The 27,175-nt window shown below is 33.1% G+C and overlaps 1 protein-coding gene across 2 annotated transcripts in view; it reads left to right on the top strand.

Annotated features, from left to right (window-relative positions):
• The window catches only part of SEMA3C (semaphorin 3C), a 165,298-nt gene that overhangs the window by 113,090 nt on the left and 25,033 nt on the right, over positions 1-27,175 (top strand). For both annotated transcript variants that reach the window (XM_023533648.1, XM_011365226.2), the window contains exons 12-13: positions 5,282-5,504; positions 26,904-26,992. In XM_023533648.1, coding sequence (XP_023389416.1) covers positions 5,282-5,504; positions 26,904-26,992 — 312 coding nt within the window. The remainder of the gene's footprint in view (positions 1-5,281; positions 5,505-26,903; positions 26,993-27,175) is intronic.

The raw sequence follows: 27,175 nt of genomic DNA, 5'->3' as shown, positions 1-27,175 counted from the left end.
AACTTCTCCCAGAAAAGCATTCCTCCCTGAAGATTTGGTCTCTCCACCCTTCACTGAGCAACATGCCATGAAGTCAGCTCTCTGACTCAGAGTGGCCAATGTCTGTCTCTTCCCTGGACTTCCAGAGTTTAATATCCCACTCACGTAGCCGAAAGACCTATAGCCAAGTGACTGAAAGCATTCCCTCTCCTCTAGGGTTAAGAATGTTGCCTCTGAAGTTGCCAATAAAGGATCAACTGTGATTGCTATACTTTATTTCCCTACACAGTAGTCCAGTTGCCAGGTCAACCTCATAAATATATGACAGGATTCTTAAAGAAATGACACTGGCAGAAATTGTATACTTTTGTTCTAATGTTCCCTGTAGGTGCTTCTTTTAAAGCAGGGTTGATAGCCGTGTTTGAAAACCGCCCCAACCAGCAAGCCGAAGTCAGTAGGAAGAAGACTGCCAATTGTGTCATAATGTTTCTCCATAAGTAATTCAAGTTTGTGGAAGAAATAAGACACCTTTGGTATGTTGCAAAGGGCAGCCAAAGACTGCAGATTCTCTCTGCGACTGAGCTAATATATTACATTATTCTGCTGCAACATGTATAAAGTTTTTGCAGAAGATTGCATTTGCATATACGGTCATGTTAAAGCAGAACCTAATCAAAGTTCAGTTTTAACATCTGTTTAGAAGTGGAGCACAACCATCTGCTTTAATCACTATGTTTTGAACAGGTCTGGTACCTGGTATGGCAAAAGGACACAGAAAATTCATACCCTGAATAGTGTTGGCAAGACAAAGAGAAGTTGATTACTGGCACTTTTGTTGATTACATACATCTTCTTGTTCTTACATTAGAGGTATTTCTATTTCTCATATATGTTTGGAAACATTCAATTAGTAAATTTTACAATAATATTGAACACATAAGGAATATAGACATGAAAAGTCAAATTATATAGTTTTATATCATTATTTAAAACACGTGAGTAAAATAGACGATGGAATAGACAAAATGTAGGCTGGAGGAGAGGTTGTGGGTGAGCCTCGTTTGGGAAGACATGTAAAAAGTATGAGATTGAGCTGGCCCTGAAACACAGTTGGATGTAGATTAGTTGGATAGGTAAGGAAGGACGTTTCAGGCAAAGGTTACAGCTTACTTTCCAAGACAAAGGTAAAAATGAATAAGTGAGTCCTAGAAGCTCTGCATTTGCTACCAGGACTGAAGGAGAGGATACTTGTAGGTAGTGAAAGATAAACGTAAGGAAGATGAGGGCCAGCTTGTGCCTAAGTATAAGCCTTTAAGTATGTAATTGTTTGTGTTTTAAATAAATGCCTAGATGACCAAGGATCTAAACATAAGATCAGTTTCCTCAAAATACAAGTTTCACAGACCAATGCTAGCAATTAGTACAGATTCTGGAATGCCTCTAAGTCCATTTAGTTATCCCTATACCATTCATCTTTCAAGTGTTACCGTCAAGCTCCCCTTTATTGTGCTAGTTACTTCTTTTCTGACTAGTTTTGCATTTATTTCCTGCTGCGTTCAGCCTTGCCTACTCAGCCTCTTTCCTCCTCTTTGTGTTCTATGATACAGCAATGCCCCAGGAATTACAGTTCTCTAAATACTCCAAACTTTGTTTACACATCTCTAAACTACTTCAGTGACCTTGTCAGCCTCAAGTTTTCCTCTTTCTTAAATTCATTTAAAAAATATTGGTTCTTAAACATATATGGCAATTGATTATGAACCAAGCAGTTATTTATTTTATATTTTTCTTAAATTATTATTATATGTCTTGTTATTTTGCTTGGAATGTGTCCAGCTGTCTAACCAGAAGACTTGTGTCTAGAAGACAATGGTAACTTCTTGTTCTTATGTTTTCTACTGGGCACATCAAAATGCTTTTTGAGTAAAAGCTGTCCAAAGATTGGAATATGGATTAAGATTTGAATATGTTAACGCTGAAAACTATTATAATGGATGTGAGGATTAGGAGAACATTTAGGAGCATAAGAGGATAACAGATGCCCAAGAATACCTGAAAATAGGAACAAAATTAGGTAAGGGCAACAACTGCTGACACTTCCTTAACATGGCATTCTTATTGTTCACTGCATTTCACCTAACACTCAAGTAATCAAAAACACTTAAAATGCCTTAGTTAGGAGTGCTTATCACTACTTGATAAACAGAAAGCTAGAACTGCAGAAAAACAAACACTTAAAGAAAAAGTTTAACCAAAATTACTCAGCGACTGTGGAGTAAAATTATCTTTCTGAAGAATGAGACACCAGACTAATTAATGGACGAAGGCTTTATTTTATGGTAGCATATGTTATATCATTGTTAGATTCGAATACAAAGCTTTCACATATCAGAAGGTTAGGGATAAGTTAGTTACATCTTATTTGTACTTGGCAATGTTACGCAGAACAAATTCTCAAGTCTAGATAGTCTGCAAAGGGTAATCAGTTCTTGTTCTTTTCACCATCATTGTATTTTGTTCTGTGTCTTAGCTGCACAGTTTACACCATGAATCAATGGAAAAAATCATTATTGTCACAAAATATTATTTTGTAATTTTGAAAATAAACGCATACTAAGCAAGAAATTCATTGTGAATAGTGTAAACAAAAGTTCCAAATGGGGGGGGGCATTTAAATTAATATAAAATATAACTGGTTTGCAGTGATTTGTTTGGATATCTATTTTTTTTGAGCAATTGCAAGATAATTTTTTATCTGAATTTTAATTATCGTTAAGTAAAACCCATAAATAAGACATTAATTGAGTTTATCACATGTGAAAATAATTGTTAACTCGAAATTATATAAATTGTAATATGTACTAACTTTGGATCTCCCTGGAACTTACAAATGAGAATGCTTGCAAATATTTAAAGAGACATCTCAGCTTAGCAAACCGTAATTAGTGGTGTTTTATGAAGGCCTGGAATTATTTAAATTACCCATACATTTGTTCTTTCCATGTTTTCATTCGGTGAGAAGTGTATTCCCTTTTTCCACTTTCTATGAAGAATGAGGGTAGAAAACACCCATAATTCTCCACCTTTCAGAAGTATGAAACACATCCATCAGTTTAGTTCTTTGTCCTCATTTGGCCTTCATTGTGGGCAATTTTTAAATGTGTATTTAAATATAATGCTTTTTTCTAGAAGAAAAACATATGAGCCCTAAATGAAAGTCTCGTTAATGAGATAACAAATGAAAGGCTTAGTTTTATTGTTTGTCTCATTATCTCTTTTCTGTGAAGTCATTTAATTGTGTCTTTCTACAAAAACAGAAGTATATTTACTGGTCCTGTAAAAAGTTCTAGTAATGTTAACTGGTCAAAGTTAGTCTAAAAATTGCATTCAGCATGATTCAGTCTAAATGAATGTGCTGAGACTCATTTGCAAATGCGAGTCTGCCTGGCATACTTGCCAGGGGGCACTGATGTTTTGGGATAGCTGTTGCAAGGATTTAACCCAGAAGTTGCCAGGTTTTATTTGGTCCCTAATTTTTTTTTTTTCCATTGAGTCAACATTAAAATTTTGGCAGATTTTACATAAAATTTCACATTTCTATTTTCCGTTGAAATCTTGCTACGCTAGGCTTATATTTCTGCATAGGAACAATCAGCTAGAAATAAGTGTTCATTGCCACCTTTGGATAAGGCATAACTTTCCAGTTTGCTACTGTCCTCATTACATGTTACTGTTTACCACAGATGCTGTGCCCATTGGTATTGGTCAGGAAGCTTGCTTCATTACTTCCCTTTTACCTTGTACCTCTTTAAAGAGGATACATGAAAACTAAAACATGAGTGCTTTTGTTTCAAGAAAAATTCAACCATGTATATTTTTTCCTAAAAGTAGAGATATTGACAGGTGTTTAATAGGATTAGACAAATAATGTTTGTATGTGTTAAAAGATTATACCCAACAGCTTTACTCATATCATTTAACACTTGCATCCTATTACTGAGTTTGAGCTCCAGGCTACTGCAGTTCCTAGCCTACCCTTGAGTTTGGCCCGAAGTGCCCTATGAATGGAATCTTCTCCTCAGAAGCCCTTGTCACGCTCCCCTTCCGGAACTGCTGAGGCTGTCCAGCAGTTCTTTTCCAGATCTCAGTAATGTTTTCTATCTGCCACCTTTGAACTTGATGCTCTGCATCTTTTCTCTCTTGGCCAGAATAGAGACCCCTGTTTCATACAGCCCCCGCAGCAAAATTGGATGGCAGATATAATAGAGTGATTTACTCATTAAACTACTCTTCATCACATATCTACTATTTGTCAGCTTTGTTGTAAGTCTGAGGGTGAAACAATGAATAAAATATACCTAGTTAAGATCAGTACACAGCTTACATTCCAGAAGGAGAAACAGACAATAAAAATACAAGCAGCTAATATAAATAGGACTGTGAAGCAAAAAAAAGCCGGCTAAGGTGATAATGGAGATGGAGATGGGGATAGTGGAAATGAGCATGTGACTACACCTTTAAAGAAGAAACTTTTCAATTGAGAAATGAATGAAGTAACAGAGGAAACATAAAATTGTCTGGAGAAGAGTATTTCACACCGGGAAGAGCAAGTGTCAAGATCCTGGAGCAGGAGCGTACTTGAGGCTCAGAAAGACCAAGAACTACTGTGGGAGGGGTAGATGTAGGCCATTCATACAGGAGCTTGCAGGACATGCTAAACTACTGGGTTTATATTATAAGATTAATGGAAGTCACTGGGGTCTTTTCTGTAGGGGGATTGTCAAGTCTGATTTACCACATCCAATACAAGCTCCAGCATTAGAGATCTCTCTTTTGAAAGAAGGGATCAGATGGAATAAAACTCTTGCACATTAGAGTTCTGATTGAATTTGATAACGATAGTCTAAATTTATTTAGCCAATAGCAGCAGTATATTATAGCCATATGATTTTTTTTTTTCTAACAAGACTATGCCTGGCACAGAATAAAAAATGGAAAAGTAATGGATGAGAAAGGTGAAAAATTACATTATATGCAAAATGGTGTCAGCTGCTCTCTGAAGACAAATAGGATAAGTGAGCTTAGCCCCATTCAAATGACCAGATTATACACATTGTATATTCAGTTTCTACAGATAGTTCTGTATAGCATTATATATATTTATGCTGCTTTCTCTTTGATGAGCTGAGCGTAAATGCCCTTAAAACTTGAACTTCTGAGTATTTTGAAAAATAAATGACTTTTGTTCATTACTAAAACTAAGTAACTATTTTATTAATTTTTTTTAAAAATGTTTTTTTAGTGCCCAGGAGGAGCATTTACACCTAATATGCGAACAACCAAGGAGTTCCCAGATGATGTTGTTACTTTTATTCGGAATCATCCTCTCATGTACAATTCCATCTACCCAATCCACAGAAGGCCTTTGATTGTTCGTATAGGCACTGACTATAAGTACACAAAGATAGCTGTGGATCGAGTGCATGCTGCTGATGGTAGATACCACGTCCTGTTTCTCGGAACAGGTAAGTATTTGAGCTCAAAGTATACTTTAATGTGTAGTAAAAAAGTATAATAAGTAAGGGCCACAATATTAGAACCAAAAACCCCCCGTCTTTACTTCTATCTGATCATCAGTTGAGGTAGTTTATATCTCTATGCCTCAGTTTCCACATCTGCAAATTGAATTTAATAAAATAAAATAAAAGGGTTTTTATGAGGAAAAAAAAGAATTAATATATGTAAAGCACCTAGAATAGTTCCTGTCACATATTATAGTGAAATGTAATAAAAATGGCCTAAATGAAGAGATGGTAAGAAATTTTAAGCATGGGTAAGTGATTCTCTCAACTAAAACAAATTCTGTGATGTTTTTATAAATACATGGAATCATTTTCCAGTGATAATGATAGATTTGTTCTAGATAATATTTGAACATTCATTTAATAACTCAAATACAGGTAGTTTTAAAAAAACTATTAATGGGACTATTTTAATACATCTACAAATTCTAGTTTGTCAATTTACTTTAATAGACAAGTTGAGTGAGAATACTCTTACTTATAGACCTATATGATGCCTGTGGCAGTGGTTCTCAAAGTGTGGTTCCCAGACCAGACTAGCAAAATCAACATCACCCAACAACTTGTTAGAAATGCAAATTCTTGGGCTTGAACTCTAGAGATGAGACCCAGCTACCTGTGTTTTAACAGGCCCTCCAGGTAATTCTGATACACACTAAAGTTTGAGAACCACTACTCAAGAGAAAGAAACTCTAGTTTGTCTGCCAGGGAATAATGAATAAAATCTTTCAAAGATTCCTTACTACCTTTCAGGCAGAGATAAAATCTCTTAACTTGTCTTATCATAATATTAGAACTACTCAATGAAATTAGGTAGTGTCTCTACCACTTTAAGAAATAGATATAAAATATGTTTGTAAACCTCATTATAAAATGCATAGTGGTAGAATATGTATTCTGTCTGAAGAATAAATTACATTCAGACTTTAATCAATTTAAAATGTGGATATATTTTCTTGGCTAAATATAATTTTCAAAGTGTACTTTTCTTATAAAGTTCTTATTTTATCCTTGTTTATTCTTATACTTAAAACTCCAAATCTGAATCGTTCACGCTTATATAATTTCAGCTTATATTGGTCTGAGGTTGAGAATCTTCTGACCTGTATTATTTGGCATCTTCTACCACACTTGAACATATCTGTGTTTTCACTAGTCCTCTCTTTATTTGCTCCGTACCTGAGAAATAACCTTTCCTTCCCAGGCTAACCATGTCCCACTCTGCTCTCAAATTTATCCCCTCCTGCCATCCCCAAAACCTTTCTTTATCGATTATATTCTTACTCACTTTTTTATTTCATTTTATTCTTCAGTTGATCCTTAGTTTTGAAACCTTAGGCCAGGATAGGAAACTAGACCTAACCTTCACCCATTGCTACCTCTGTTGTAATGCTGATTTTGCTAAGGTCTTCAGTGTTTCCACAATAAGAAGATCCAATGGCTTTTAACCACTGAAAAGCTTCCATCTCCTCTTTGCATCATTTGACATTGTAGAATCTCTTTTCACCTGTTGCTTCAGCCACAAGCCACATAAGTCCCCTTTTCCTTAGCAATCTTTCTCAATTTCCTTCATTAATTTGGTTTCCTTTTGCCCATGAGTATGAGTCTTCCTTGAGATTCTGTCCATGGTCCTTTTCTTTTTACATGTTCTTTGGCCATCTCATTCATTCATTTGGTTTTCATTATCTATTCTGTGTAAACAAATCCCAAATGTATATCTTTGGTCATTGCCATTTCCTGAGCTCACTCTTTGTGTTTACAACTTACTGTTAGATAACACAAACTGTATGGTCCATTAACATTTTGGACATCATGCTTCAAACTCAGTTTATTACTTTTAAGACTTTAACCAATGCTTAATCCAGTCTTCCATATTTGTATTCTTATCGCACATTCCTCTCAAGTTTCTATTTCTCCTTGGTATATACTTTCTCTTATCACAGGACCTGGTAAGTTGAATAAATATTTGTCAGGATGAATTGAAAATAATAACTCAGCCCATTGCTACTATTCATGTAATGAAATGAATTCATAATTGATTTTGAAAGCTAATACCCATTTGTATTTAATCTGTATTCTCCCAAGATGTGGCCCCTAAATCATTGCAAAGAGTTGCTTTTAGTCTAGCTCACATCATTCAATGTGGAGTTTGCATTGAAAAGAAAAATGTTTTTTTCATGAAGTGAAGTAATAATTGTGGAGTCACATCTCTCCCTAATGTCTCATGTTACTCAGCAAAAATGACTGTTTTCTTTCCTTTTCGAAACCTGTCTTAAAAGTGGACTCTAATGCCACAATTGAGCTGTCTTTTTTTCCATAAAACTCTACATGAAATATGTAAATTCCATGAATGGAATTTTCAAGTCTTTATAAACTGTGCAGCAGTGTTTATTCAGATAGAAAGCAGTAAAAAGCATGCTTTATACAAGTCTGGCTTTTCTTACCACATAAGTTTCTGGCATCTTTGCACATATTTTTTTATGTTGGTATTTAAACATTTGTATCATTTTGAAAAACAGTATTTAAGCGTATGTTTTTAATTATAGTGGAAGCTTCCCTAATTATTACTTACAAAGCCACATGAGTCTCTTAAAGACTCTATTCTAATAGGAAAGTACATGTTATGACAATGCTTCTGCCAACACCATCTTTCTGAAGAAATAGTAATTCATTTAATCACTGAAACTTTTCTTCATGGTCATATCAGACCACACTATGATTTAAAAACAGTGATTTCAATTTACCTGAACTCTAACAACCAGTATATCAGTATAAAATATTTACTGCCCAAGTAGTTTCTGGATTGCTGGTGAGATTGCTTCAAAAGAAAATTCTCAGTGCTTGTTTACTGCTAAAAGTAAATAAAATACTTTTCTGAAATGGAACTTGGGAGAACTACAGGTCGCTGTTTCCAGGATTTCTTAGCTTTGTGTATCTAAATGTCTTAGGAAGGATGTAACATTTCTTGATTATTGCTAAATCCCCAAGTAATAAAAAAACACTTCAGCTGTTATAAATAAATAATGATGCTCCAATTATTGCCACAATAAGGCAAGCTTCTCTCATGGCTTCCCTTTTCTCTGTACCATAGTGGAAAATTCAGAGAATTCAATGAAGACATTAATTGTCAAATAAGATGCTATAAAAATAAATAAATAAAAATAAAAAAACTTCTACAACAGTTAATAGGAATGCAAATACGTTATTGTGTACCTGCAGTCACTTTGAATATTGTGAATGATTTTGTAGCTACCAGATACTCCAAGGTAGTTGTGTGGGCTCGGTGCCTAGTAACAGTTAAAATTAGCCTGTTGCAATTTACTACTGGTTTGAGAGGCTGATAATCTGGCCTTCTACTCTCATGGGCCTGCCTCATTATATTTTGTGTGCTGTCAGATGCCAAGATAGAGTGATAGATGATGATTAGATTAGATTAGATTAGATTAGATTAGATATAGAATAATAGAAATGAAAGGTGGGAAGGAGAGAGGGAGGGAGGGAGGGAGGGAGGAAGGAAGGAAGGAAGGAAGGAAGAGATATGTCCTCTCATCACTTATTTTTTACAGTTTGTATCATCAGTGTCTAGTCTAGAGGTCTGCAAAATATAACTTGGACCAAGGCCAGCCACTGTATATTGTCCATAAGCTAGGGATTTTGTTTTGTATTTTTAAATGATTGAAAAAAATAAGAAAAATATTTTATAAGCAGTGAAAATTATAAGATTTTCAGAGCTCAGTGTTCGTAAATAACTATTTATTAGAATAGCCACGTCCATTCATCTGAGTTTTGTCTCTGGCTGCTTTTGTTCTATAGCTGAGCAGTTGCCACCGAGGCAGCTTAGCCCATGAAGTCTAAAGCATGTATTATTTCACCTTTTACAGAAAAAGTTTGCTGACCCCTGTTCTATCATTTAATTTTACCTGCAATTTTAGGAAATTGACTTCTTAAAGAAGCTATTTTCTAATAATCTTGTCATTCTATTAAAACTTAAACTAGAATCTGTTTACTTATTTTTCCACTCATTCCTCCTACTGTCCCCTCTAAAAAAAAGTTCACAGCTGGAAAAAAATGTATTTTAAAATCGATGTTTTATTTTATCCTTTAGTATTTGTGAAGTTTTGTGTGTGTGTGTTTTTGTTATTGTTTGTGTTTTTTTTGTTTTTTGTTTTGTTTTGTTTTGTTTTGTTTTCTCGCTTGCTTGTTTGTGTAGTTCTCCGTATTAGGGCTGTGGCTGTTTTTATGTTCCTTACTCTTTTTTTTTTTTTAATCTTTAGGAAGGACTGAAAACAGCAAGCAAGGTCCCTCATAGGATTAACATTTCTATTTTAACTTTGCCACTAACTGTTTACATCTAGGTCATTTTTTCAAAGCTGGCTGTATTGCATAGAGAAGAGATTTCTGCCTGGTTTTCTTTTGCTTCTGGAGTTATGAAAATATTTAAGTGCCTGGGTCAGGTTCAGACACATTCCGTCAAATTTATATTTTTTATCACTATACATGAATCAAAATGACATGTGGTTTTTGATGAAAAAATGAGAGTATTCTTATGAATGAATGTTAGAGGTTTAGGATGATTTAATGCCATTATGATTTTTTTTTTTTTAATGTAAGGTTGATATATGTGGTGTTCAGCCAAAATTCTTATATAGTATGTAGTGTTTCATGCTTCTTATTGCTTCTGTTTAACTGGGCAAGTACTAGGAATGTTGGCTCCAGTAAGTCCTTTGAAAATGTGGAGTTTTGAAGAATGTGCCACAAATGTGACTAAAGACTTAATGTGTTTGGCTTGCAGCATTACAGGATAACTACCTTCATTGTAACTAATAGGTTCTGACAGTAATGTCTCTTGGAATGGCAAACTTATTGAACTGCAGAGCTAGGCATTTTGATTTTTAAAGAACTCCCTAAAATATTCCATGTAAAATTTGATAGCTGGAGCAGTGCATTTGAGTTCAGAAAATACTACTGTCAGTTGAAAGCTGTGCATGAATGTCACTGTAAAGGTAATGTCTAGACTTCCCCTTCTCTTAGGGATAAGAAATAAATCCTTTTAAAAGTCACTGGCTTTTAATAATATTGTGGTTCACTGCTTTCCAAGCAGAACCTGAAAACATCTGAGAGTTTACCAAGGATTCTACAGGGATTTTCACAGCAGGACATGCTAATGGAACAGAGTAGAATGATGGTTGAATTGACAGGAGAAAGATCATAAATCATGGTGTGATGACTGCTTGATCATGTAGAAAAGTAGCACAAAAGGCTATGTGAAGGGAAAAACAAAAATTGGAAGATAACTCATTCAGTGATTGCTAATTCAGAGACAACTGAAAAAGATACTTTAAAAAGATAATATATTAAAAGTAAATACATGGCTAATTGTTGAAAACTTTTATTTCAAAAAGCAGAATTGTTTTTCTTTAAGCTACTCTTCAGAAATATATTCTTTTAGAGAAATGTAATGATTATATAAATTTTATCGTTGCTAGTTTGCCTGAATTACTCATTTGTTTATTTAGAATTCTACATATTATGCAAATAAGTATACTTTTTCAGCTTTCTGAAACACTTTATTACTATTATAATGATGCTAAATACATTTATTTACAGTGCTTACCTTTTGCCAGACGTTACCTAATCTCATCCAACCCTTATAACTACCGTATGAGGAATTGCGAAAATGTAGGCTCCATACAGAGGGCAAGGATATTTGTCAGATATATTCATGGCTATATCTTCAGTACCTAGAACAGTGCATGTTCTAATTTATTTATTCAAATAATATCTATTGAATGACAACTCAAAGTTGTCATTCAATAGATATTATTTGAATAAATGAGTGAACAAAGTGCACTCACACTTCACCACATTTGGACAGAAGCTCAGATAAGTTAAGATCACATAGATATTTAGTATATGATACAACCAGAATATAAACTCTTGCTGTCTGATTGAACATCTTGAGCATTTATCTTTTTCACATTACTATCTTATTTACCATTATCACTTCATATTATTTTACTTTTATAAAGTTAATTTCATTTATATTTTCTCATTTTACTATGAATTAAATGTTTTATCCACATATGTCAAGATGATATTGCTGAGATGTTAACATTGAACATTAGCAGTATCATTGCTTTGTTTGAGCGATATCACTCAATTTCACCCATCCACAAGTTGTCACCAAATCTTATATGTGAACAAAATGTGTTTTACAAGTGACAGAAGACTTGGAACACACTGGATTTGTGTGTGAATTAACTTAACTATGTTAGAATTTAACCTGTGAATATGATACCTTTTTATGTGATTCACCATATATTTAGGAATGAAGGAGGTAATATTTTGAGGTAGAGGAGAAGATGCAAAAATTGGGGTAGGACTTCACCTTAATTTTTTATGCATTACTAAATCTTAGCTCATTTCAAAATTTGTTTTAAAATGGGGCATATCTGTGTTCAAAATGTCTTACACACTCACCAAACACATACAAACCTCTTTGACATACTTCTATTTACATAATTAAAATAGATTCTGCATATTCAGTTGGTATATATGGAAGATTTTACGATACCATGCAATGAGGAAGCACCTCTCAGCAGGAGAGATGCAATGGTTTGCTCTGTAATACTGACTTCTTTACTATTTAATTACTGATATTTTCCTACATGACTTGAAAACAACTAGAGTCAAACCTCATCCTTGTATGCTGCCTTCATTTTACCCTTTACTCTTCTGTGAATGTACGAACATTTTCTAGCCTAAAGGCAGTTTACAAAGTCTTTTGCCTGGGTGTTAAGAATAAATAACTATGCTATGTTCTTGTTCTTGATGTGCTGCCAAGTTTCTCCAAGGCAGCCTTTGTCCCTAGGAGAAGAATTCACAGCCTACTACTCAGCCAGGCCAGGCCTTCTCTATGAGGCTACCCAAAGGAGGTCTATAGCTAGCTATCACTTGTGGGGGTGTTCTTGTGGAAAGCCATTGTTTTTTTTAAAAAATCTCTATTGAACTGGAAAGAGTACAGATTGTAGAAAATGAAAAGAAATGTTTTCTTTTTGAATATAAAGTATAGTGTAAGTTGGAACAAAAAGATTGGAAACTGGATTTTCTGAGATGAGCCTGTGATATTACAATCATGTATTTTTCCTTTACTTAATTGTACGCTTATTTTTCTCTTCCACTAATGTGGTTAGCAGAATAATAGCCTTCAAAGATCTATATGTCCTAATCCCCAGAACCTGCAGACGTGTTACCTTACATGACAAAAAAGATTTTGCAGGTATAATTAATGTTATAGACCTTGAGATGAGGAGATTTTATGAATTGTCCGGGTATTCCCAGTCTACTTGTATGATTTCTTAAAAGCATAAAGCCTTTCCTGGCTACCATAAAAGGGAGGTGTAATAAAGGAAGAAGTGTTGGAGAGATGCAACTCTGCTGGCCTTGGAGATGGAGGAAAGAGGCCACATGCCAAAGAAATCAAATGGTCTCTAGAAGCTGGAAAATGCTAGGAAGCAGATTGTCCAGAAGCAAACACACTCTTTGCGACATCTTGATTTTAGCCCAGTGAGGCCATAGTAGATTTCTAGTCTACCTATCTAAATGTATTAGTTCCAGAACTTTTCACAGCAGTTATGATAACAAATTGATTTGGGAAAGGAGAGAGGGTGAATGTGTGTAGAGTGTTTTATAGATATGTATCTTGACAAATAGCTATAAAGAAGTACTATTCACTAATCAAGGGAATATGTAATCAGCAAGCAGATATATGGGAGTAATGAATTTCTTTTTGAGTGGCATGTTTATCCTTTCCTGTGACCTGTCATGCATCAGAGACTGAATCTATCACCTATAATACTTTATCTCATTAAAGCCTCACAGCATCCCAAAGAAATAGAATTTTTATCCTCATTTTGCAGTTGTGTAAACTGAGGCTTTGAGCAGTTAAATGGCTTGCTTAGGGCTGTGAAGCTATTAGAAACAGTAATTAAATTCAAGCCCAGGTCTGTCTCACATTGAGTTAAAGATTTGGTGGAGCATCCAGACAGATAATTCAAAGAGGGTGTTATTGTAGATAACATTGTAGTAGAGAGGACTGTGCTAGAGATGTAGATATGGGAATCATTGTCTATGTAGGTGTTAGCTGAAACATGACAATTCCTGAGGTTACTCTAGGAGACTATGCAGATAAGAAATTAACTATGGAGAGCTCATTTAGGGGGTGGGAAAATATAAAGTATTTTCAAGAAGTTGGAGAAGGAGTGATCATGAATGTAACAGGAAAATAAGAGGAAGTTATAGCATTGTGGCCTCTATTAAAGAGAGTACCTGGCGGGAAAAAGTAGTGATAAGATCATCAGATGTGGTACAGTTATATCTGAGTACCCTTGTAATATGCTGCTTTCCTCATTATCCTATATTCTTACTGACCAATAAAGTTTTAGAGGAGAATAACCATTCCACTAGAAAGAATTAGATGTGAACAAGAGGAAGTAGGACAGGGTTAACATAGGTAAGTCAATGATGGATTAGGAGACGATCCAATGAAGAGGAGAAAGCTCTTCTCTTTACCTATTCCCCCAGAAACATAGGCAGATGTTCCAGGACAGTTTCTCTATGTGATTTAAACTTTGAAAACTAATGAAGAACAGCCTGTCTTATGATAAAAATGGTGCGGGAAAATAGGTTAATTTGTGACCACGAAATTCATTATTTTAGGTGAATAATTCTTCCCCAAACAATAAAGAATTAAATACAAAGAATTTACCTCAATTTTAAATTGTTGGAAATTTAGTTGTTGCATCCTGTGTAGGATCAGTAAAACCTGCAATAGAACACACTCCTGCATTATTTAAAGTAAATCCATTTGTTTGAAATCAAGATTCATGATGTAATGCAATAATGGATACTAATACATGATATGTAAATTTTTGTAATTTATAAAATTCTAAAACATTAATTTGAGTGATTTCTGAGACTCTTATTGAGTATTTTTAGCTGTATAATCATCAAATAACTATAATAATCTGTATGCTGATTATCACTTGATCTGATACTAAATTGTGATGTTTTTCCTTAACCGTCACAGATAAAATTAGCTTCTAGAATGAGAATAAACAAACATATTATATTGTAAACTTACTAAACACATTTTGATTCATTATATATAGCAGATATTTTTTCATGAGGACAGACATCTGAGTTTAATAAATAATTAGGTCAAAATTTTTAAACGGCACATTTTGCTGTTTTCTGATTTTTTCGGTAAGCCTTGACTAAATCAAAACTTATAATTTAGTCACTCTTTTTATAATTGCCAGTTTAGGAAAATCATTGACCTTAAGATTTCACTTTCAACTTTGCCTTAGATGTCTACTTTTCAGCTCACCTATCTAAATATATTAATTCCAAAACTTTTCGCAGCAGTAATGGACACAAGCATGTGTGTGCTTACCTACAAAATTCTAAATATACATGTGGCAGTGTAATATGGCAAGTTAAAATTTCCAGAGATTATTCTCATAATGACCAATTGTAATTTCGGTAGTGCTTTTCCAAAACCTTGTTAAATACAAAATAACTTATTAGAATAGTTATAATGAGTTATTCTTGGATGAATGTTAAGATAAGAATTAAGGAACATTCTTTGACATTCAAAGGACCTAGGTTTAAATTTTGCCTCTATAACTTATCAGTTTTATGACATTGAGCAAATTATATAACATCTCTAAGCCTACTTCCCTTAATTAGACCTATTTTATGGACTTATTTTAAATATTAGAAGAGATGAAAAACCCTGAGTGCACTGCCTAGAAATTAGTAGGCATTTAGCAGGTACATATACACATGTACCTATATAGTAGATATATATTTATTGCAGTCAATCATGCATATCTTTGAATATAAATATATAAGTAAAAATGCATTCATAAATATTTTTGAATTTATATTAAGAATCTTAAAACTGTTCTATTCACTAGACAGAAGCAGTAAACAAAACACAGAAATGTCTCTCCTTTCATGAAGTTTATATATTCTTGTGGGAGGAAACAAGCAATGAATAATATATGCATAATTATTTTATACTATTACTGAAATCGAAGTACAATATAATAGGAAAAACAGAGAGAAAAAAACTTTAATGACAGATCATAAATGAATCTCCTGGTGATATGTGGGAGGCATTTCTTGTGTTTGGAAATTGTAGATAAAAGCAAAGTACTGGTATATAAGAATAGTAAATAATTTACATCACAGGCAAAGAGTAGGAATATGGAAGGAGAATTTCAGGCTGTGGAGAGTAAAATTAGTTATTCTTTGTGTGAAATTTACAAGGACGGTTCACATGGGCTCTCTCTTTTGATCTTGAACAGCCTTGTCAGGTATGTATGGCAAATACATTTTATAGAGAAATAAAGTGGATTACAAGAGGCAGGTTTGTTCAAGTTTACACCATTTGCAAATGTAAAACCGGAATGGATAAAATGAAAATAGAGGACACTATTGCATGTTTGAAAAACGGTGTATTTTTTCAGTAGTGGTGTAGAAAATGCCATTAACTGGGTTGTTAATGGACAATAATTATCTGCAACTGAGAGCAAACTGCCAAAGGAGGACCTTCATAGAACACAGTTACACACTTACGCAGTGTTCAGCATATGAGGAAACAGTATGAATTTGTTGTATCCCTTCTAATGTTAACTGCTGTTACACAGACTCAACAGCAGTGTCCTGGATTAGTCTTTAGTAGAACTGCTTTTGAGTATTTACTTTCTACTTTATCATGTTAATTTTAACCAGAACATAATTTTTATCTATATTCTTGCTTCATTATGTCTCTTAAATTATTATTTTTTTATTGTTTGCATTAACTATGCTTTCTTATTTAGAATATAGATGGGAAAGAAAATGTAAAGAAAAGCAATCCTAGTTTATATTCTCTTATTTGAAATCAAATGTGTTTTGGAATTTAGAAGTTTTAAAAAGGAAAAGAACATCTGCATATATATTGAGTAAAATGGCTCGCAGAACCTTAGACCACACCTCATGAAATACATAGTATTATTTCTGCAGTGAACATAGAAATCTTCAAACCAAGTATATTAAATAAAGACCATAAATAGCTTCAAGTAAGTACAAGTCAGGTTTTGTGGCCAAATTAGTTCAAGTCAGGACAGGTTTGACCACCTAAGGAATTAAAGCGGAAAAAAAAAATTGAAATTTAGATTTGTAGATAAAAGAAAATAAGCAGGCATTAAAAATAAAGTGTAATCATCTACTCATATGGAGGGATTATACTTAAATATTTATTATTTTTTCACTCTGTGTGATATGACAATTGGCTCTGCTTGGCTTTTTTTGGGGGGGTGTGAATATTTTGAAATGTCATTGTTTACTTTTTCTTAAATGTTTTTTGTTTCACATAACTTAGAATCACAATAGTAGGGTAGTTTTAGCGTCTTTCTTTGGAGTTCTTGGCTCTGTCCTCCTTAGGAGAGAGCAGGGATCAGCTTTGTCCTTATGTCAACTTTTCTCATGTTTGCAAATAGCTGCAGCAGTTCCAAAACATATCGGCAAACCAATCAGTCCAGATGGGAAGAGGGTCATATCTGGTTCTCCTATTCTTACTATAAAACTGTTTCCATTTTGTATTGTTTCCTTTCAGACTAAAAGACATCTTTTAGCATTTCTTAAAATGTGGGAAGTCTGCAGGCAACAAACTTCCCCAACTTTTATTTATCTAAAAATGATTGATTTTTAAAATATTTCCCTGGATAATAGAATTCTGGGTTAACTCTTTTTCTTTAAGCATTTTAAAAAAGGTCATTCCATTCTCTTCTGGCCTCCATGTTTCTAATAAAAAGTCATCAATAATTACATTTCTTCTCATGACATAGTGTCTTTTTCCTCTGGCTGCTTTCAGAGTGTTTTCCTACATTTTTTTTTTTTTCAGAAGTTTAAATATAATATACCTAGGTGCAATTTTTTATAGATATTCAGCTTCGATGTCACTGAAATCCTAGATCTTCAACATAATATTTTTCATCAAATTGGGAAGTTTTCAGTTATTTCTTCATATATTTTTTCTTCTCCAATCTCTCCCTATTCTCTTTTCACAGTTCTAATTACATATATTGACCATTTGATAATGTCGTGTGTGCCCAAAGGAACCTTTTCACTTCCTTCAAACATTTTTTCTCTGTGTTCTTGAAATGGATAACTTCTATTGCTTTGTATTCTAGTTCACTGACTCTTTTTCCTTTCGATATCTATCTACTATTAAGTCTATGGAGTTGATATTTTATTTCAGTTATTGTACTTTAATTCTAAAATATCTATTTGACTTTTTACAGGTTTTATTTCTTTGCTGAGTTTTTATGTCTGTTAATTCATTATAACCACATCTTCCTTTTATTTCAGTTTCCTTTTAATTTTTTTGAACATATAATAGCTATAACACCTGTTTTAAAGTTGTTATTTGCTAAGTCTAATGTCTTGGTAATATTGACTTCTTTTTATTCTTGACCATTGACAACACATGTCCCACTTGCCCTGTGCTTGCCCCACCGTTCCCCTGTATATATAATCAATTTTGTTGTTGTTGAATAGTGGTCATTGTAGATAACATCTTAATTCAGGTTTTATTATCTTCCCTAAAAAGGGTTAACTCTTGTTATTGTAGGAAGTCAATTATTAGTTGATCACCTTGATTTTGTTTAAACTCATTTTACTCTCCATTAAAATTTTTGTGCTCGAGGTAAGTCACTCTAATTTAGCAGGACTCACACTCCAAACTTTCTCCCTTGTATGTCTTATCAGATCTTGATTTCAGGTTTTGTTAGGGCAGGCCTAATGTAAATCTTACTCTAGAATGTGGCACTTACTCTTCTAGGCTCAGCTTTTCTTGTGTCAGCAGGATGCCAGAAGTTTTAACAAGGTGTTGATGAGATCTGTGTAGTAGGGCCAGAACTCCAACTTCACCCAGGATTGCTCTTCCTTAGGAACTGCTTACTCTATAATTTATCTATTCCATTTTCCTTATAGCAGCTGCCATCTCTTAAGCCTTGAGTGGTCTCATCCTGCAAATATATGGGCCAAGAACCAGCTACAGACTCACAGGGGATTTCCATGTGGATTTTGGAACCCACTTTCTAGGCAGTGCCCTCTCTCTTATACCATGTGCCACAGAATTCATTTGTTTCTGCTCTCCTAAATTCTCATGTCTTCTTCTTCATCTCAGTGGGATCACCATGCACTACTTGCACACTAGCTCTCTGCACCTCTGTTGAAAAATTATTCCTGGGCAGATAGTTGAATGATCATGATTACCTTGTGAGTTTCCCTTCTTTTAGTCTTGCACTACCTGTTATTCATTACCTAGAAAGAATTACCTCATATAGTTTGTCTAGTTTTATAATTGTTTGCTGTAGGAAGGCTATTCTGATATCAGTTACCCCATCATACACAGCTGCTATATTGCCTTCTGGAAAGATTTTTCTGATTGCATTTCTATGAAAAATGTTTTAAAATACTTATTTTCTTATATCAATGTGAACTCTAGATTTTACCATTATTTTAATATTTGCAGATTAAGTGGGTGTTTTTGTAATTTCATAAATCATGTATACACCTTGATTTTTAAAATATCTAAAATTTTTTATTATAATTTTGCTTGGTGGTCATTCTAGTATATTTTAGTACATTGCAAATTAGTCATTAACTTTATATATTAGTAGAATATGTGTTATTTTAGCTTAACTTAGGCAAAAATAAAATAAAAATTAAATATATAAATTAAAAATTAATTTAGTAGTTTCTTTTTTTGACAAATACAATTGCCAAAAGATGAAATAGATTAGAGAGAATTATATTGTTCATCTTCTGAGATTCTCAAATGTTTGAACAGATACATATGTCTACTGTAAAACTTATTTAAAATTAGCACATTAAAAAATCATGTTTGTGATCTGACATGGGAACCAATATCTAAACTTTTAATAAACTCCCTAGGTAATTTTGAGTGAGGTAGTCTGAACACCATACTTGGAGAAACTATTTGTATAATAGAACATGGTCTCTAAAAGAACATGGATGGTAGTGACAGAAGTTAAATGAAATTGGTGGTATTAGCAAGTCACTGAATACTATAATTCCTCACAATGCAGAAAGGTATTTCAATCATTCTGAAAGATTGTGCAGCAAAGAAACCTGTTTAACTTGTTATCCCAGTACTACACAAATGTATTTGACCCTACAAACTTTTTAGCACCAGCACAATGTGGGAGATGCTGAATAGATGAGATGTGTTGGTACTGCCTTTCTAAGGGCCTCCCCTCAGATAGACACTTGAGATGCCATTGGTGATTAACTGGAGCTCTAACTGCTCCAAGGGCTGAAGCCAAAAGTATCCACATCACAGCATTTAAATTACCTACTGAGTGTGAAAATTTCTGCTAAGTGTGAGATATTGTGCTAAATGACCTAGTTTATAAATAAATTATGTTTCTTAAGATAGCATTCATGAATAGAATTAGCACCTCTTAGAAGTATATTCACTACACTACTAATAAAGATTTTATAAACTCATGATTTTATTCTGTTTTATTCTCAAATTTAAAAATCCTGTTAAAAGAATATAGCAGCAATTTGATAACCTGATAAGAAAAAGAAATCTATTATGAATATATATTTTAACTAATATGAAATGGAGGAGCCAACTGGTAAAATCTAATTATAGAAACTAGCAGTGTTAGAGGTCTAGTCATTCTTCCCTCATTTATCTATAAAGCTTTAATTTTCCAAATAGAGCCTTTTCAGGTCTTTTTTTTTTTTTGGCTTTAAAATATATTATTTTAATAAACAAACTGGTTCAGGAAATTATAATAAGGAAGAAATGTCAAACAAATATAGTGATTTTATCTTTTATAATACTAATTTTAATTAATAAACATGAGCTGATTTTCTTGCAATAATTTTCCTCTTAAGTCATGCATAGGGATGCTTAGGCTGACATCTAGGGACACTATGGTGGAGATACAGGTAAAGGAGGAAAGACTTGAATATATGACTGAGATTTGTATGTCTTTACTAAATTAAATAAGGTCACTTCTTAGCTGGTACAAGTTGTTATTAATTTCCAACATCTAGAATCAAATTGACTGCATAATTTGTGGAGCCCAGTGTAAAACGAAAATTCAGGACCCCTTGTTTAAGATAATTAAGAATTTCAAGGAGGTGACAGCAGAACATTAAACCAAGCATGGGCCCTTCTGACCATAGAAACTTGTGTGATTAAACAGATCTTACACCCATGAAGGTGGCCCTTACTAGAATATTTTTTATAGCTTAGCAACTAGGAGAAAGAGAATGACTAGATCTGACTAAGGAGGCAATGTTCACTCCAAATCCCTAGGCAACCAGAAGCCCAGTGGCAAGTAAGTAGTTTGACACAGCAATGTCTAGGGAAACGCTTTAAGGACTATAGTTTAATTGAGACTCAGCAGAATAGATATATAATTGACTATTCAAATGACTCACCAGGAATGACCTATATTTGATCACTTGTTTGAGATAGCCAACACTTGCTGTGCTATAAATACAAGCTGTTCTCTTGTATGGAGACAGGTTTAAGCATAATATTGCTATGCTTCTTATATTAAAAAGAAAAAATCTTAGATGGCATGAAATATATAAAGCAGAAAAGAAGCTTTTCTGGGGAATTTTCTTTAAAAATTCGATGAAACTAAAGATAATTAAAATCACTAATGTGAGTTGGTGAGTCTACTATGTTATCTTTCTGTATAAGTTTACAGTATGCAAAACACTTATAAGATTCATCTTGCTTGATTTATGTAACAATGTTTAATATATTCACAGTATGCCTATTACCTATATCTCATAGATAAGAAATTGAGGTTCGTAAAATAGTGGTGACTCTAATAATGTCATAATTTAGTAAGTGGTTGAAGTACAAATAAAAAATAATTTGCATTTATTCAGGATATACTATGTACCAAACATAATGCTAAGCAATTTCCATGCATTATTCATAAGTTTTTATTAGTCAGAACTCTTTCAATTGAAAGTGACCATGTACCTTACTCAAATTAGTTTTAAAAAATTATTTTTTATGTGTGTTCAACTGGGAAATGCAGGAGGCAGTCTCAAATATAGCTGAATTTGTGCTAAAATGATGTCAGGAATTTATGAGTTTTCATTAAAATGTTAGTCACTAAAAGATATGTACTTTAGAATGTCTATAAAACTCCCCATTACTTGTATCTACATAAAGCCATCTCTGTATCCTTTAGTTTAAAGATGATAATATAGTTATCAAATATCTTCCTTCTGGGGAGTATGTAAGAATGGCATTGCTTGAATGTACTCACAATGTAAATCCTCAGCATGTGGCAGCAAGGATGGCCCCAACACCTCTAGATATACAAGTCTTTAACAGCCCTCACCTCAGAAAAAAAGAGGTTTCCACAACCTAATTCTCAGAGAGGGCTGGGCCCTAACTTGTCTCTATGATCATTCCTACATGAATCATGGAGGCAAAGAATGCCCTTTTGAAACAGCCTGTTATGTGTGTCTTCTTGTGGCTGGAAAAGTTACACCATTCCTTAACTATGTAGATTCAAAATGAAAGAGGTGGTGTTTCCAAAAGTAGACTCAGGGTGTTATTATCAAAAGAAGGGGAAGTGTTTCTGAGTAGGCTTTACTAATAGATGTCCATCCTAAAAGGTATAATTATTATTTACATTGTACATGCAAACAAACTGAGGCTTCAGGAAAAAAGGAAGATAATCTGCTTCACTGTAACTCTATTGTAGACACGATGCTTTTCCCAAGGAAGTAAAAATAATATCCCAATTCTCCAGAACAATAAAAATGATTTATATTGTGAGTACATTCAAGGAATGCCATTCTTACTACACACAGAAGGAAGACATTTGATAATTACATTATCATCTTCAAACTAAAAGATACAGAGATGGCTTTATATAGACATAAGTAATTTAGTTTTATGGACATTCTAAAATGCACATTTTTAATGGCTAACATTTTAAAGGATTACCTGCTACACAAAAAACCATAAGTTCTAAACTGTGAACTCTCTAGTGCTATGAGTCTTTGTCTCTGAATCGGAACTGGACATAGTGCTTGTCACACTGAAGGTGCTCCATAATTTTTTGTTGAGTGAAAATGGATGGAAGACAAACCATGTCTTTTTAATTATTTACTTATTAGTGGATGGTACAGCCCAAGTATTTCCTACATAGGGGCCTGAAGAATTTGTGAGTGTGTCTTATAAAGAAAGCTCTAGGTATCTACGAGGATTGCATTTTGAGAGAAACTGTTACATTAATGGGCTTGCTTAAGGAGGAGCCATGGGTGATTTCATATATATTGGCTCTTTCCCAGTGCCAAATTGGTTGAAATGACAGAAGCATTTGACAACTGAACTTTCTGCTAAGTATGGTTTATGATATGCTTTAGTTATGATTAAATTGGACCAAATTAAATCTGTCTCTTGAAAATCTGAACTAGAGATGGTGGAAATCAGGCAGTTTGTAACAGAAGCAGAAGTGTAAAGACATCCAGAGTGGAACCTTGTAAATGGTTTACACTAGAGTTGAAGTATTTCTTTCTGAGGCCCCAAGTCCTAGAGAGCCCATGCAGCCACCAAAGTTATTGATCAACTGCTAGAACTATTACTTTGTCTTTTTAAATTTTCCAGTCTCAGTGAGATCTGGCAACAGGATAAAACAACTGTATCATTCTGAGCACCACATTTTAAATGAGATAATGCCCAACCACAGGTTGTCCAGAGAAAGACAGGTAAATGGTTTGGTTTTGAATTTGAATAAGGTATGCCTGAAGGAAGAATTCAGGCTTAAAACAGAGAGAGTATGGAGTTCATAAAGATAAACTTTATATGGAGAAATGAAATAAAGAGACTGAGTACATTCTTGGTCCCTATAGAAGAAAGGCAAATGAATAAATGAAACAAAGAAGTATATCTGTTTATATTCAGTTGAAGAAGAAATTTTCCAACTTTTTGCTGACTTATTAAAGAGTGATCTTGAATGATGAAATTGTAGTTATAAGATACTGTAAATATTGTATAATTAGAGATTCTTCAATTTAAAGACTGTATTGTTCAGTTTTATAGAAACTTTTCTTTTTTTTTTTCAGAAAGTTAAGGTAATTTTCAGACTCAATGATACATTTTAGAGTTCCTTGTTCTTGTTAGGAAAAGACAGAAACAACTCTGGTGTTTTTGTTTTGTTTTGTTTTGTTTTGTTTTGTTTTAGTATTATTTTATTTAAAGAAGGACCCCCAATTATGTAAGTTCAATGTCTCATAACACTTGATTTAACCATTGTTAATAGAGATGATTAACACTATCACAGGTATTTAAAGCTATTCCATTCATATTCGAATCCACAAGTTGAATAACTATTCTCATTTATGCATTGAAAAAAACTTTAATATGTGGAATTCTAATAAGAACAAATATTTTCATTTGCGATACACTGATGAAAATTGAATCAGTGTAATGAAAGAGCTCTGCAGAAATGCCAGATCATAAAGTTCCAATGCAAGTCTAAAAGTGGAAAAGTAAAGGAATTAAAATGGACATTTATTTTCTTGAAAGTCAGACTTAAATAATAAATTTTCATCATAGAGCCAGCCCACAGTAGGCATCCAATAAATATTTGTTTCTTAATGGGGCTTTTGCATTTCTATAATCTTACTTAAACTTAATTTTCAGGTAGAAGTGTTACCAAGACTTAAATTTACTTTTTGCAAGAGTTTCAGATAATTTGACGTCGTTTTAGAAAAATATTTTTTCCTTTAATGGTCTTAAAATAAAATTTACTCATAATTACTCGCAAAACAACAACAAAAAATAACTAAAATAGGAAGACAAGAAATAAAAAAGGGATGTTCCAGCTTTTATTGCAAATGAGTCAAAGGCAAGTTTTGCATTATCATTTACTAGCCCATTTTTATAGCTGCTTTTTGTGTAATATTTTATAAATGACATGTATAAAGTATATTGTAGGTTCTTTCAGAAGAAATGATATATGTAAGATTTCGCTCTTGTAGTAAGTTAAGGGCTGAGGTGAAAAAGGAGCCAGTTGTTTCATTTGACAATACTTAATTCCTTTCAGAGTTGATATTTTTTCTCTTTCGGAACTCCTGTGATCAAGGTTTCTTTTCCTGCAGTTTTATTTGGGATTATGGTTAAATACAGTTTCTGCTCTGTCTCTGCTCAAGAAAGATGTCATTGCTGTCATGTAGAATGACAATGTTCTTTCCTCACAAACTTCAGCAGGGAGCCATACCACTCTCTTGTGATATCTTAAAAAAAAATGAAAAAAAAGATGACCTTTTTGATAACATGACCTAAAACAAAGATAGTTTTACACCTTCATTCATCTCTCTCTCTCTCTCTCTCTCACACACACACACACACACACATGGATCCTGCCCTAGCTGTTTTAATTTCAAGGACTTCATTTTAGGTTATTTTGGTATCTTCTATTCCCCTAGAAGTTTCCACTGTTCTTTGTGATGAATTGTTAATATAAATTGGGAAATACCTTCAATAACATCAATTTTCAATTGTGACATGTCTCTGTACCACAACCCCAAAATTTTTCTCTTCCAATTTATATTTGCAGTATTTGTCTTCCAAAAAGTAGTTCAGATTGTTACCAGTGCTGATTCTAAGGAAGTCAATCAGTGAAAGAGAGACATTTCAAAATTTTTAAATTATACCTAAGCCTGTAAAGCTTTAGAATTATTTGTTTTTGAGTAGTTTGAAACTTCTGAGATCAGGTGTTCAAACTTTGTATCTTTACAAGATTCAGGAAAATTCAGTTCTGACAAAATCTCTAAGTCTTGTTCTTCTGTATATAAACATTTTTAGTATCATTTAATAGGTTTTCATTTTTTAGTTGATAACCTTTTAAAGTAGGGTACATTATTTATTAAGAATTATTGAGTTTTTCAATTAGGTTCATAAAATAGAAACTGTAAACATGAAATGGAATCATTTATGTCAGAATAACTCTTGCCTGTGGAAAAGAGGACAGTTTGAGATGTGGGATTTGAGAATCACTAAATGATTCCTAGTTGCAAAGTCCCTTACAACTCAGTTGACGTTAAACCTTCTTATTGACATTTCTCAACAGAATTTTTAAAAGTTCCAGTATCTGTGATAACTTACCTTTCTAAATTATAAATTCATAGTTATGTGCTCATACATTAAAACTGTAATGACTTGATATTCATGATGCACCTCATTAGTTATTTTATTAGAAACATATTTGGGTGAGAAAATGTTTTGTTACTCGATCAAATTACTCACAAATTTGCTTTAATCCCACTTTGCTAAATCTCACCTGGTTTCTTTTAAAACTAAAATATATCTGATTTGTAGGGTGGCATAATTATATGTTTACCAAGTTTTTATGTGACATAAGAAACTATCTTAATTAAAAATCTCAACATAAGTAACATTTTCTGTATATATTATATTTATTATACATCTCTGTTTTTGGCAATCTCGACCTGGGAAATCTGAGTAAATTATTTATTTGCTTTTATATTTGGCCCATCTCATTTCAAATTTTTCTCTACATTTTAAGAACATCTAAAATAACATTTCCAAGTGATAAAGAAAATTATGAAAACAGTGGAATTATTTTATGAATAGGTATCTACATCTGAGATAAAACCACAGTTATGTTTCTCCTTTGAAAATTATTTTGAGTTGCGAGTTGAAATATTTTACAATGTCTAAATTCTCTCACAACTACAAACGTGAGTTTCTATTACTAGTTATTTATAATATTATTATAAAAATTTATTTATAGTAATCTTTTCTGTCAGATGATCAAGTCATTATGTGTCGATGTTAACAAAGCTATGGCAATGTCTTTAAAGTGGTTTGGAGGACTAAATAATATTCTTAAGGGCCAAAATTAAGGTTATCTACTACTATTTTAAGAATACACACCTGGTTCAGAAACAGAACTTCTGACTTCATAGGAAATTTAGATATTCTTCTCTCATAGTCATGACTATATCAAATATGTACAGAATAAAATAATTTATATTCATTTCTTTTGAATTATACCTAATCTCAATTTAAACATGAGATTTGGAATAAAATCAGTTTTGCAAATGGTAATAGCTCAATATATACAATATCTTTTTGATAACTAATTACACAAATATTTTAAATCTAAGTCAATAATCTTATGTCTGTGTCTTTCCTTTAAAAAAAAGTATTGTAGCATCTTATTGTTTCTTTCTCTGATTTAGATCGGGGTACTGTGCAGAAGGTGGTTGTTCTTCCTACTAACAGCTCTGCCAGTGGTGAGCTCATTCTGGAGGAGTTGGAAGTTTTTAAGGTTTGAACGTCTGTTAGTCTCAGAACATGCATGATGAATGGAACTCTAATCTTATAGTCACTTCGAAGGAAAAATATACTTGATAAAAGATCAAATAAATGAATGTTATAAATTTTTGAGAGTAAGAAACACCAGATAAAATGAGAAATATATAACAAATATTTTTGAAATATTGTTATTCAT

The sequence above is a fragment of the Pteropus vampyrus genome, unplaced genomic scaffold (genome assembly GCF_000151845.1).
Source record: "Pteropus vampyrus isolate Shadow unplaced genomic scaffold, Pvam_2.0 Scaffold107, whole genome shotgun sequence".
NCBI classification, from domain to species: domain Eukaryota; kingdom Metazoa; phylum Chordata; class Mammalia; order Chiroptera; family Pteropodidae; genus Pteropus; species Pteropus vampyrus.
This window is presented reverse-complemented; position numbering and strand designations above follow the sequence as displayed.